We start from the raw sequence: 12126 nt of genomic DNA on the forward strand, positions 1-12126 counted from the left end.
TCAATAAATATTTTAGTCGAGCATGTCCTTTTTTTCACACAGGCAAATCACACAGCTGATTTTGATACTGGTTCTGCTTTGGTACTAACGATTGAGAGTACGCTGATCACGGCCTGTTCTTCTGAGTCCCTGGTGAGCAAAGGGCACTTCAAAAACTTCTGCATTCGATTTGCTGATGGTTTTGAAACCTCATGGGATGATTGGAAACCAGAAATCAGAACCGATCTAGTTATGAATGCATGTAAGTATGCTATTAGATTTCTTTTCCTTTATCCCTGGCTTTATTTTTATTAGGCCATGAATGCCTGCAATGCTTCTACATGCTTCTGTCTGTAGAGACGCTTATATTGTCTCAAGTCACATCATGTTGTGCAATCTAACACCTCCCTACATGTTCCCCCACAATTCTTGGTCATACATTAGGGTAACTTAACAGACAGTATTCGGGACAAGTCTATAGGGATAAACACAACCCTACTGTCGGCTGTGCCACAATGATGGACTTAAATGTACAGTATAAAGGAAAAGTTTGTTAGCTGGGAAATTCTTTTCTGCAGTTAGGTTAGTGAGCCCTTGTCAGGGCAGGAGTCATTCTTGGGGTATGTGAACTAGGGTCAGTTCATGGAATCCAGGACTGTTTCCGCTATCCATACCCAACTGTACTCCGCTGACTGGTAGTAACTGGTAGTTACTTTTATATTTCTTGATAATTGAGATTTCTTGATTAATTTTGGTATCTATCGCCTTTTTTAAAGTTGTAGTAAAAGCAGAGGTAAAATTCTATTATGGCTATGGTTTTGCGAATCAGCAACTAATGTGCTGATTAAAAATGTATAACTGTTTTATTTTTTTTATTTCCAACATATTTTTTTGTATTTTTATTCAATTCTTAAAGGAAACCTACCATTTAGAATGGTAGGGGTAAGCTGTAAGTACCGAGCACCAGCTCAGGGTGAGCTGGTGCCGGTACTTACTTTCGTTAGTGTTATAAACTGCGGTATCACGGTTTTAACACTTTTTAAACTTTAGAGCAGAACAGGCTTCGGCGCTGCGTGCGCACGATCGTGCTCGCGCCTACATAGGAAATAGCGGAACCTCTACTGCTCTAAAGTTTAAAAAGTGTTAAAACCGCGATACCGCGGTTTATAACACTAACGAAAGTAAGTGCCGGCACAAGCTCACCCTGAGCTGGTGCTCGGTACTTACAGCTTACCCCTACCATTCTTAATGGTAGGTTTCCTTTAAGTAATATTCATTTTAATATGTAATATAGATACTAGCACAGTTTTCACCCATTTCTATTCTCTGTACTATGACAAAGTTATACACAGGGTAGTCCCTGGGTGACGTACAAGTTAGGTTCTTCAGTTTTGTACTTAAGTTGAATTTGTATGCAAGACGGAATTGAATATTTTATAATTTTTTTTTTTTGTCCAAGTGACAATTGGATTTAAAAAAATTTTTTTTTGCTGTAATGTGAACAAGGATTATCATTAAAGCTTCATTACAGACATCTTACAGCTGATCATTGCAGCCTGGGACTAAAGCAAAGCATCCAGAGACCTTCAGCAGAGATTATACTATTGGGCAGAGAGGTCCGTCTTTAACTAGGGGTCGTCTGTAAGTCAGGTGTCCTTGAGTAGGGGACTGTCTGTACCGCAATATTGACATGATCCTTGGCTATCTCTGTGAAAGTAAATTGTCAATCTGCAGGACAGTTGGCATGATAGCTCTAATAAATGTTTATTAAACGCTGTAAATTCTGTGAAATTAGATTAATTTCACTCTACCATTCAAACCGCTGTTCCTTACCTCCATTAAAAAAGGTAAAGTACTGAGGTTTAACGTATCTTTTAAAAATCCCATTGACATCAATGTAAATTTTATGTCTTCCATTACGGTCAGTTTGGCATGTATTCGTTAACGCATGGATAACGGATACCTGCCTAAACGGAACATAACGGATGATGTAAAATTTACATTGATGTCAAATTTCTCATTGATATGTTAAACATCCATAAAACCTTTGTTCTTTACTTCTTTTAACGTCGGTAAGGAACGGAGGTTCCAATAGTAGTGGGAATTTAGCCTTACAAAGATAAAGATTTAAAAGATCTGTCTAAAAGAAAACTTTGTTTTCTCTGTCTATAGTGATTTTTCCCAACCCTTATTTCATTATTACTATAATAATAAGTTAAATCTTTTCTAATGTATCTTTTAGGTGTGGTACCTGATGGAACTTATGAAGTATGCTCTAGGACCACAGGGCAGGCCTCTGCAGGTAGGTGGCCCTTACTTTGGGCACAAGTATTCATGTGGCCCCCACACACTGTGTTAAACCCTTTTCATACTTAAAGGGAACCTGTCGGGCACATCTAAAACCGAAGGTCCCACCGCATTTTCTGTACTGACTTGCTCTGCTTGATTATGTTGAAACAATTCAGTGGCTCCTGTGAAATATAAACTGATCCTGTGTATTGAGTCAGAAGGGTGTTCCTGAGCCAGGTCAACCTGCATTGGCATCGGCATTGTGCATTACTGCTGTTTGGTTCAATCATGTAAGAAAAGAAAGCTGAGGGTAATGCTGGATCTATAGGGATCCCATTGTCTAGAATAGGACTCATGAAATTTCTGTCATGGTATACATCCTTTAGGCAGCCATGCTGGATGTGACTTTTTACTGTATTTTAGAAAGCAGCAGTGCAGGCACATGGACATTAAATGTTTTATGGAAGATGTGTGGTATTGATGTGCACATGGACCCAAATATTGGCAAAAGGCTGAATGCTCTTGGCAATACTCTAACCACACTGACCGGAGAAGAAGACATTGATGACATTGCGGACCTGAACTCTGTGAATATGGCTGACCTGTCAGATGAGGATGAAGTTGACAGCATGTCACCCACAGTACATGCAGTAAGTTCAAGCTATATCTTTTACTGTGTAGAATATGCTGTAGTTGACTTTCCTAAAATAGCATTTACCTGTACAGTAGATTTGCAATATGTGTGTAGAGAGGCAAACCTACCACAGCCCACATTACTGTTTCTCTGCGTGTTTCCGTTCCAGACCTTTTTAATGCTTCTGTGCAGTTGTTGGAGATGGACATGATCAGTGGCTAGTCTCCTGTATTATACCTACACAGAAGGAATATGTTAATTATTGCTACACATATCAGTAGTTGAAGTTGATGATTCTGATATTCTGTATTGATGATATGAGTAACATATAGCTGTGTCATTTCTACTGCATTCTCCAATATTATTTTGTACAAAGTAACAAAACTTTGGTTCCTAAAACGACATCAATTGTTTCAAACATTCTGAATGCTAAACTGAATGCTTGTTTATTATAAGGGTTGCCCTCCCCCCCCCCCCCCCCTAATGATCACAGGTTTTTATTGTGGCCGTTAAGGATACTAAATCTGATGCAACACATCAAATCAGGTCCTGCCGGGGCTGGACAGTGTCTTCACCCCTAAACATTGCAGTCTGCAGAAGGAGGGAGCTCCCTCTGACACCCAGCAGCACCCAGCAGCTGCAATCTTTTTATACAACAGATAAATTCATCTTATGTCAATGTTCACTTTTGGGACAAAGTACATATATATAAATGTAAAAAAGCTTAAAAAAGGACACTAAACCAAAGAGCATTGACAGCAATCCTTTGATCTAAAATCCAACCTTCTAAATGAAAAAGAGATTGGGTGCTCACAGCTGATGATCCAGGTGCCAAATCAAATGTCAATCCGTTTTGTAGAGGAAGCCGCAGCACTCGCAGGGATGAAAAATAATCCTGTATTCTTTATTCACCAAAGCATATTACAAGTTTGAAAGATGCTTTGGTGAATAAAGAATACAAGATTATTTTTCATCCCTGCAAGTACTGCGGCTTCTACAAAATTCAAAAAGAACACTTGCACACAAAAAGCATTCTTAAATAAATAAAAACACAAAACATTTTCTTCTTCCAGAAAAGTATCAACTGGGGTTAGAATATTATACTATACTATACTACTAGTCCTATTCATCATCTGACAAAAAACGTTACTAATCCCAAGGTTGTACAAATAAAAAATACAATTTTTTTAACCCCCCAAAAATTTCATTATGCAAATTAAGGTCATTTTAAGAGACAAAAAAATACAAATTTGGTATTGCTGAGAACAATGTTTTGACTTTATTTAGGTTCCACAATAAATGCAGCTAACCATAACATCAGGTTTGCATTTTTTTAAAAAGGTAAAATAAAAGTTAACCAGTAAGATGGTTAACTCAAAATTGTGCTAATAAAAATTACAATGTGTCCAGTAAAAAACAAGAGCCTGTACAGCTGTAGTGACAGGAAAATAAAAACTTTATAACTTTGCAGAAGGCATTGCCAAAAAAAAACTTAGAAATAGCCTGGTCAGTAATGGATTATTTATACTCTCCTCCCTGTCCCCCTTTACATTAATGTGAGCAGAGGGTCTCTGCAAATCTTTACACAATTTGTTTTTTCACAGTCGCAGTTCTTTTCAACCCGCGGTGCAAACAACATTGTGCACGTGAGACTTGCAGATAGCGGGGTCTCTGCTCGGAGTGCGGGCAAGAGGAGAGCAGTGAATAAATTAATAGATGGACAATCTCAGAGGTGCTCAGCAGAGTGCCTCAGGCTCAGTTAGATATATTAAAAACCTTTATTATAAATGCAGCTGTTCCTATTTATACCACAAAAACACATTACTGCAGATGTGAAAGGGAAGGTTAATATAAATTACCTACCATCAAGGAATTTGATTGGTACATGGTAAGGTGGTAAACAGGTGGGAAAGTAAGGGGTTAACTGTCATGTAAACAATCCATATTCCATAATATCTTCAGATAAAATATCATCCCTCCCTATTGTTAATAATCAGTGACTATATTCTCCTGACAGTGTGTATGGAATTAAATTGCTGCTGTTGCTTCTGTAGGCTATTCTGTCTGGGAAGATGATAATTTGAGAACTGTAGTTACATGCCTGAGAACTTTTCCGCACAAAGGATTTCAAGATTTTAAAGGAATGAAATGTAAAATCTGCAGCCACTCGAGTCTCGCATAGAACTAACCCTACTGTTTGATGTTTAGAACACAGAAGCAGTTTGTGTAAATGGAGAAAGCCACAAACTTACCTTTGGTCAGCGACTTGTTAATCACCTACTTGGTCTGAAACTCAAACGTCAACGTTACTCAGTCCCTGCAGATTATCTCTCTGGTTCAGAAATATCTGACTGCGGTTCTGTCCGTTCACATACAAACGCAAGCAGGTCTCATTCATGGGCAAATGTATGTAAAAATGATCCAAACCTAATCAAATCAACCAAACTCGGATCACTGGGGAATATCACAAGGAATAAATTTACCCTTAATTCATGATTAATGCATGCCTAACTCACAGGGTTATTGGTTCTGGTAATGGCATTGCTACTGTGTGGATCAATCAGAATTTAACTAGATGTATTATTTTAGGAGTCAGCAGAGTACAGGAGAGCAGGGCAGCCCGGGAGCCAGACTGTAGATCCACGAGGACGGAAGTTTGTGAAGCGTCTAGTTGATATAAGAGAGCTGAATGAACAGGCCAAAGTCATTGATGATCTCAAGTGAGTAGACAATGAGTGTTGTTTTCTGTAGTTTATGTTTTACTACAGTTAAATTGACCTTTCACCCAGGAAACTAAATCTAACAATATCTTGGGAATGAATTGTCAACATACCTGGTACCCCACTGTTTAGCTCTAGTTCCAATTCATTGTTTGCCTCACCCATTAAGGTCTCTCCTCCAAAAAACTGCTGACTCCTGCCGAGAAACCAGAGGCAGCAGTACTGCACACAAACAAATAGGTGGTGCACATGTAGGATCTCAATCCAGCTTCTTATGGTATGGAGACACCGCGCCAAATTACTTCAATTTTTCTTTTTGTTTTATTCAGATATGGTATAACATTTTGCCTCCACCAAAACAATTTTAACAACCATAAAAATGGATGACTGATTAAGAATTACAAATTGTTTTGGTGAAGGACATATGTTATACCATATCTGAATTAAAAAAAAATTGAAGCAATGTGTTATGTGCTGTGTTTCCATACCTTTCGGCAGAGAAACCTTCTGTATGACCCAATGAGGGAGGTGGACAATGCATCAGGGGCACCCAGAAAAACACAGTTAGTACCTAGTATGTTTGCTTTCTTGACTTCTGTAAAGTCAGATATTTCCTGCTTGGATAGTCACTTTAAAATGTTTATTTTGAAGATGCATTAAAAATGAGTTTTTTTTTTTAAATAATATAGGTCTAGAAATGGGTCAGTTTCATTTTTATTTAAAACCCGAAATAGACAGTAGACTCAATATTTGATTATAAATGATAGTCATTGTAATTTTATCACTAAACATAAAAACCATTTTCTTATAGGAAACTTGGAGCAAGCGAAGGAACTATAAACCAGGAAATTCAGCGATATCAACATCTGGAATCTGTAGCAGTGAACGATATCCGTAGAGATGTCCGGAAGAAGCTGCGTAGATCCAGTATGAGGGTAAGTTGCTACAAATGGTTCCCTGTTGAATACAAAACATGTGTTGCATGGGCACAGTTGTGGTGCAAATGTTTGTGACCTTTGATTGCATCCAATGAACATAGGTCAGTGCAAAGACACTTTGACATAGATATGGAAGTTCAATACATTTGGTGCAAGCAGGATCTAAGTTTTACCAATCGGACTGAATTCATGAATTGCGACTTTCCATTGGTCTATGTCCTGCGCCTTTTGATAGTATTTTGTGACTTTTTATGCAAATGCCGCAAACAACCCCCATATCATAAGATCTCTGCCAACAGATTTATTGAGGGTCAAAAGCCATTTTAATGAATCTGAGGGCAGCAGAACTCCAAAGACAGACATAGAACTGTCGAAAGTCGCTCTAATGATAAATTACCCCCAAATGTTGTAAGTGGTGTTCATTTTCTCTTACCTGTGCTAATAGGCTGCTTCACTGAAGGATAAGTGGGGTCTTGGATATAAACCTAGCTATAATCGTTCCAAGAGCATCACTGCATCAGGAAGACCTCCTTTAAAGCGAACAGACAGAGCAAGGTAATTTTGTGAAATATTGAGTTCTGATAATTCTACAAATTTTTCATTTATCAAAACATAAAATATTAAAGTTGTACATATGGAAAAGAGAAACTATTATGCAAAAAAAGTTTTAATATTTATGTTAATATATTCTTTATGTAATGTCATATGACTGTACTGATACATCTAAGAGCGCAAGGATTATGGTGCACATTCTTCTCTACTTGCTGTGTACAGTATCTTGGAAACAGGTCTGGGAGGAGTGTTGAGAGGCAGCATTGAAAGTAAAAGGCTCAAGAACCGATGATAAATACACCTCTAGGGGGACATTTATCACGGTTTGTATGCCAGTTTCTGGCATAAACCACCTTTACGGCAAATAAGCAGGCAGTGTGTTTGGAAGGATTGGGATGCTTTGACTTGGCAGATTTTGTTAGAACTTGCATCAGGAACTCAACACCAGGCAGGGTTTGGGCACATAATAGGCTGCAGGGTTGGGGATTAAGATAATCATCTCTAACCATAGCTTCTTTATTAAGCACACAACATCAAACAGAGAATGTTTCAGACACACACAAATATGGCAACAGGCTGTTTCATTCTGACTACAATTGGTCAGTGTAAAAGCCAGTTGACATATTTGTGCTGTATTCCTGCTTTATCTGAAGTTTATATTTTGACACTTCGTCCATCGGTTGTGATCCTAGCACCTACGTGGATCCAAGACCTGGAAAGGTCTACAAACATCCATTGTTATTTTGTGGGAACCCTGTATGTAGTGCCAACCTATATTTCTGGCAGCATCCCGAATTTTCTGTTTATATATGGACTGTAATTGGACCTACCCAAAGTAGTCTGAAATCTGCTTTCACGGGCATTTTAATAACTCTCATTGTAACAATCTTCTTCTCCTTATTTTCTTCTCTGATGTAGTTCAAGATTGGATGGTGAAGAACTTCCTGAAATACGCATTGAAGCTGCTTCCCCTGCTGGCCCCAGGGTAACCTTCAACATTCAGGACAGTGTAAGTACAGCAATTATAATCATACATAACATAACAGCAGTACAGGGTTATTAAAGGAAGCAATTTATAATATTTCCTGGCACAAGTCCCCTGCATTCTGTTGTTTTTTTTTGTTTGTTTTCTTCTTAGAAAAAATTTCATGTCTTATCAATCTTCTTTATGAAATAGCTTCCTGGTGCACTATGGGAGTAAATGCTGCTAATATAACATTTTATCTGGCCATTAAGTTTTTTTTTTCTTTACCATAGACATATTTTTACTCAAAAAGTAAAAGTAAACCATCTTCTGCAAAATAAATGAAGATAAAATCAGATTTTTTGATTTGGTCATAAAGCTTGCACCCTCACCATGTACATCTTTAGAATAAATACAGAGCTGATATGCTTGATGGTTTCCTTAGATTGTGAGCATCGGGGACAGGGACCGATTTGGCAAGCTCTGTGTAGCGCTGCGTAATCTGTGTGGCTATATAAATAAAGGAATTACTGTAATATTATTATTATGTAACTCCTAGAGTAGAGAATGGAGAGGGCTAGGTACATGCAAGTTAATCTCTCCGATGACTCTGGCCTGGATGTGCTAGCCAGAGGCTGCTGCCTTACCCCACAGCATGAAGGTGGGGCATTTATGACAGTGGTGGTATACCTTACTTCATGGTGATATGCTATTACAATAAAGCTCTTTTTACACGCCCATATTCTTCCTTGTGATGCCCAGTGACACATTTTCACAGATTCACTCACTGAAGTGAATAGGTCTGTGAAAAAAAAGAGATGACACCAGCTGCTGTCATGTAAATAAGGTCTTTTACGTCTTTGCTTCTGACATATATGGAGTTGTACCATAAGTGTAAACTAGTTCATATATGTGTGACCTGCACATAAATAACTGAACTATGATCGTGTGGTTTCTGTTGGTTACTTTTCATCTAAAATCCATTATTTTTTTATTTCTTTTTCTTCTTTTAAAAAAAGTTGAATAATACAGTTTTAGGATTAAATCATCAGTCTCGATATTCTTGGGAGGAAGGGTATTTCAAGGTATTTGTAAATGGAACACTGTCTTGTAGATCTACTGTATATGTTACTCTTCTCTAAGAGCAGAACGTGCACCAACTTCTTTCATTCATTGCTAGTTCATAGTTGATTTGTGTAACAATATTGTCCCTTTAAATGAATTATGCCTTTTGAAGAAAATACAGCACCAGATAGATGACTTAAACACATGTACAGATATACCTCCGTGGCCAGTGAGTGGTCCAAGTCATAGTAAATGCTCACTAAAACTCACAAAATGTGGGTTCAGCCTTATGTTCTACATACACACTGCAATTTAACATATGATTTAAGTCTATAAAATGTATGAGGTATGCATCTATATGTGTTTAATTCCCTAACTTGTGCTCAGACTTAGAGGGGCATTCCAGGAACATCAAGTAATCCCCTATTCACAACATAGGGAACTACTTGAAACCCCACATGAACAGAGTATCATCTATATGGCAGTGATAGAAGAATCCGAGTTCTGTATCATTTCTTGTGATCTGTGAAGGGTCCCAGCGGTGGGACCCTAACGATCAACAAGTTATTCCCTAACCCGTACATAAGGGATTACTTCATGTTAATGGGATATCCCTTTAATATATCTGCCAGACTTTCTTATAGTGAATCCGTCACTATTTAAATGCAGTTCAACCTCATGGCAGCATGTCACAGCAGGAGTACATTTCAATATAACTTGTCATTTGTTCTTTGAAACCTTCCCTTGTTCTTGGCCTAGTAGTGCAGTAGGTGATTCTACTCCATTACTGACATCCTGGCGTATACTTCTGAGCAGGGATGGTCAATGACAGCTGAGTAGGACCACCAACTGGACTTCTCAGCCCACAGTAGTCAGATTTTCATGAATAATTGACAAGTTTGAATTAATAATTTCCCATAAAGTTTTGTATTAATCTTTTCACTTGCATTGACACGTTGTCTGCAAATTGAACTGAGTTTTAACAGAGACGGTTTGGCTGTAGAATTTATGGCTAGGGCATATATTTTTATATGAATTGGTTAGCTACACTTTTGGTGGAACAACACATCTATAATGCAGTGTGTTGTATAGTTGTGGTAATAAACAGGCCATGATAGAGGTTGGTGTACAGTTTTCTGCATCTGCATGAATAATTGCTGATCACTAATAGACCGTATTTGATTTTCAGGCAATCCTAATGAATCCGTCTACCATCTTGTATGGCTACAGCGCTACATGTTTACTTGCTCTTGGTGGCTGGTTATTCATTCCTATGTATTATTGTGAAGCACCCCATAATCCACCACATAACCTTCATTGTTCACCTGCTAATCATTGTTTGTTATAAGGGAGAACTCATGGGACTTTACTTGCTGCTGCTCTTTTTACGTAATTCTTGTGTTTCATCACTAGCAAATGGTTGCTTACATAATGGCAAGGAAGGAAAGCTTTGTATAACTATAACATTTTCTGATAACGCCATGTGTTATGTTTTTCCCCTTTGACACAGTTCCCAGAGGAGGTAGATGGTGATCTATTGTCAGTTACCATTGATGGTCCATCTCATTACCCATCCATTAGTGATGGTTCACATTCCGTGTTCAGTTCCCCCAACACCCCACAAGTGTTTTCACCAGGCATTCCTTTCCAGACCGAAGAAAAGAGAGAGGACACCACTTCTTCATCATCAGAGGAGTCCGAGAAAGAAGAGGATCATGAGAGAGAAAAGATGTACATTTATAGGAAACCTCAGTAAGTTTGCTTAATTTGGATACAAACTATTATTTACAATTATTTGTAATCTTTTATTATTATTATTATTTTCATATTATTATGGATACTTTAATATATATATATTTAATGTTTCTATAGCTATATAATGTTTCTGCTTGAAAACCATTGAAGTAATGCCACAGTCACGTCATGCTCTTTTGTGTAATATTCAGACCGAACAACAGGAAGAAGTCTTCTGGATTTGCCGCAGTCCATCAGCTTTTTACTGAGCGCTGGCCATCCACGCCATCTAATCGAAACGTCTCCAGCACTGCAACAGAAAGAAACATAGACTTTGAGTTGGACATAAGAGTGGAAATAGACTGTGGCAAATGTGTGTTACACCCCACAACGATGCAGCCGGATCATGATGACATAAGTTTAAGACGGTAAATTTTGATATTATGTAATCGGCATTAACACGTTATTTGCACAGAAAAAAAACGTAATGCCTTGTGCCACATTTACTAAGGGATTTGGTAAGACAAAGGGGCTTAACCTCCAAAAGAGTTTAGAGATAATACACGTCACTCTAGGAGAGTAGTTTTTCGGGTGCTCGAGTAGGCTACTAAACCATCGACAATTTTCTCAAAAAGAATACTTGGCACTCCTTGTTCGTTTTCATTTGAACATAAATTTTTTTTTTTTTTTTTTTTTTATTTATTACAAGTGGAGGTTTAGAATGGCAATCCAATTAAAAAATGCAACGTTTCGGTCTACGCAGAGACCTTCATCAGGCACGGATTGCATGGTATATTGAGAAATACAGGTAGATAGATGTGCGGTGCTATGACCGCTAGAGCGCTGGGGAGCGTAGCTCCTCCTGAGCGGATGTATCCGCTGCTACGCTCCCCAGCGCTCTAGCGGTCATAGCACCGCACATCTATCTACCTGTCTTTCTCAATATACCATGCAATCCGTGCCTGATGAAGGTCTCTGCGTAGACCGAAACGTTGCATTTTTGAATTGGATTGCCATTCTAAACCTCCACTTGTAATAAATAAAAATAAAAAAAAATAAAAAAAAATTTATGTTCAAATGAAAACGAACAAGGAGTGCCAAGTATTCTTTTTGAGAAAATAACCTCCAAAAGAGGGCATGGCTTCATTAGGAAGAGTTAATGCATATGCATTAAAATTTCTGTGTGGTATTCTGGAACAAAACAAGACCAACTCATTGATAATGCAGAATACAACTCCACAGTTTTATACT

General features: G+C 38.1%; 1 protein-coding gene across 11 annotated transcripts in view; it reads left to right on the forward strand.

Moving 5' to 3' along the window:
• The window catches only part of BLTP1 (bridge-like lipid transfer protein family member 1), a 141900-nt gene that overhangs the window by 105500 nt on the left and 24274 nt on the right, over positions 1–12126 (forward strand). For 5 of the 11 annotated variants that reach the window (XM_072119351.1, XM_072119355.1, XM_072119353.1 and 2 more), the window contains 11 exons: positions 43–241; positions 2222–2281; positions 2692–2918; positions 5111–5308; positions 5492–5622; positions 6434–6557; positions 7006–7115; positions 8031–8121; positions 9096–9161; positions 10652–10893; positions 11088–11303. In XM_072119351.1, coding sequence (XP_071975452.1) covers positions 43–241; positions 2222–2281; positions 2692–2918; positions 5111–5308; positions 5492–5622; positions 6434–6557; positions 7006–7115; positions 8031–8121; positions 9096–9161; positions 10652–10893; positions 11088–11303 — 1664 coding nt within the window. The remainder of the gene's footprint in view (positions 1–42; positions 242–2221; positions 2282–2691; positions 2919–5110; positions 5309–5491; positions 5623–6433; positions 6558–7005; positions 7116–8030; positions 8122–9095; positions 9162–10651; positions 10894–11087; positions 11304–12126) is intronic. The other 6 variants (XM_072119356.1, XM_072119354.1, XM_072119359.1 and 3 more) reach the window with 6 other exon arrangements.

This window comes from Engystomops pustulosus, chromosome 1, assembly GCF_040894005.1.
Source record: "Engystomops pustulosus chromosome 1, aEngPut4.maternal, whole genome shotgun sequence".
Classification (NCBI taxonomy): Eukaryota; Metazoa; Chordata; class Amphibia; order Anura; family Leptodactylidae; genus Engystomops; species Engystomops pustulosus.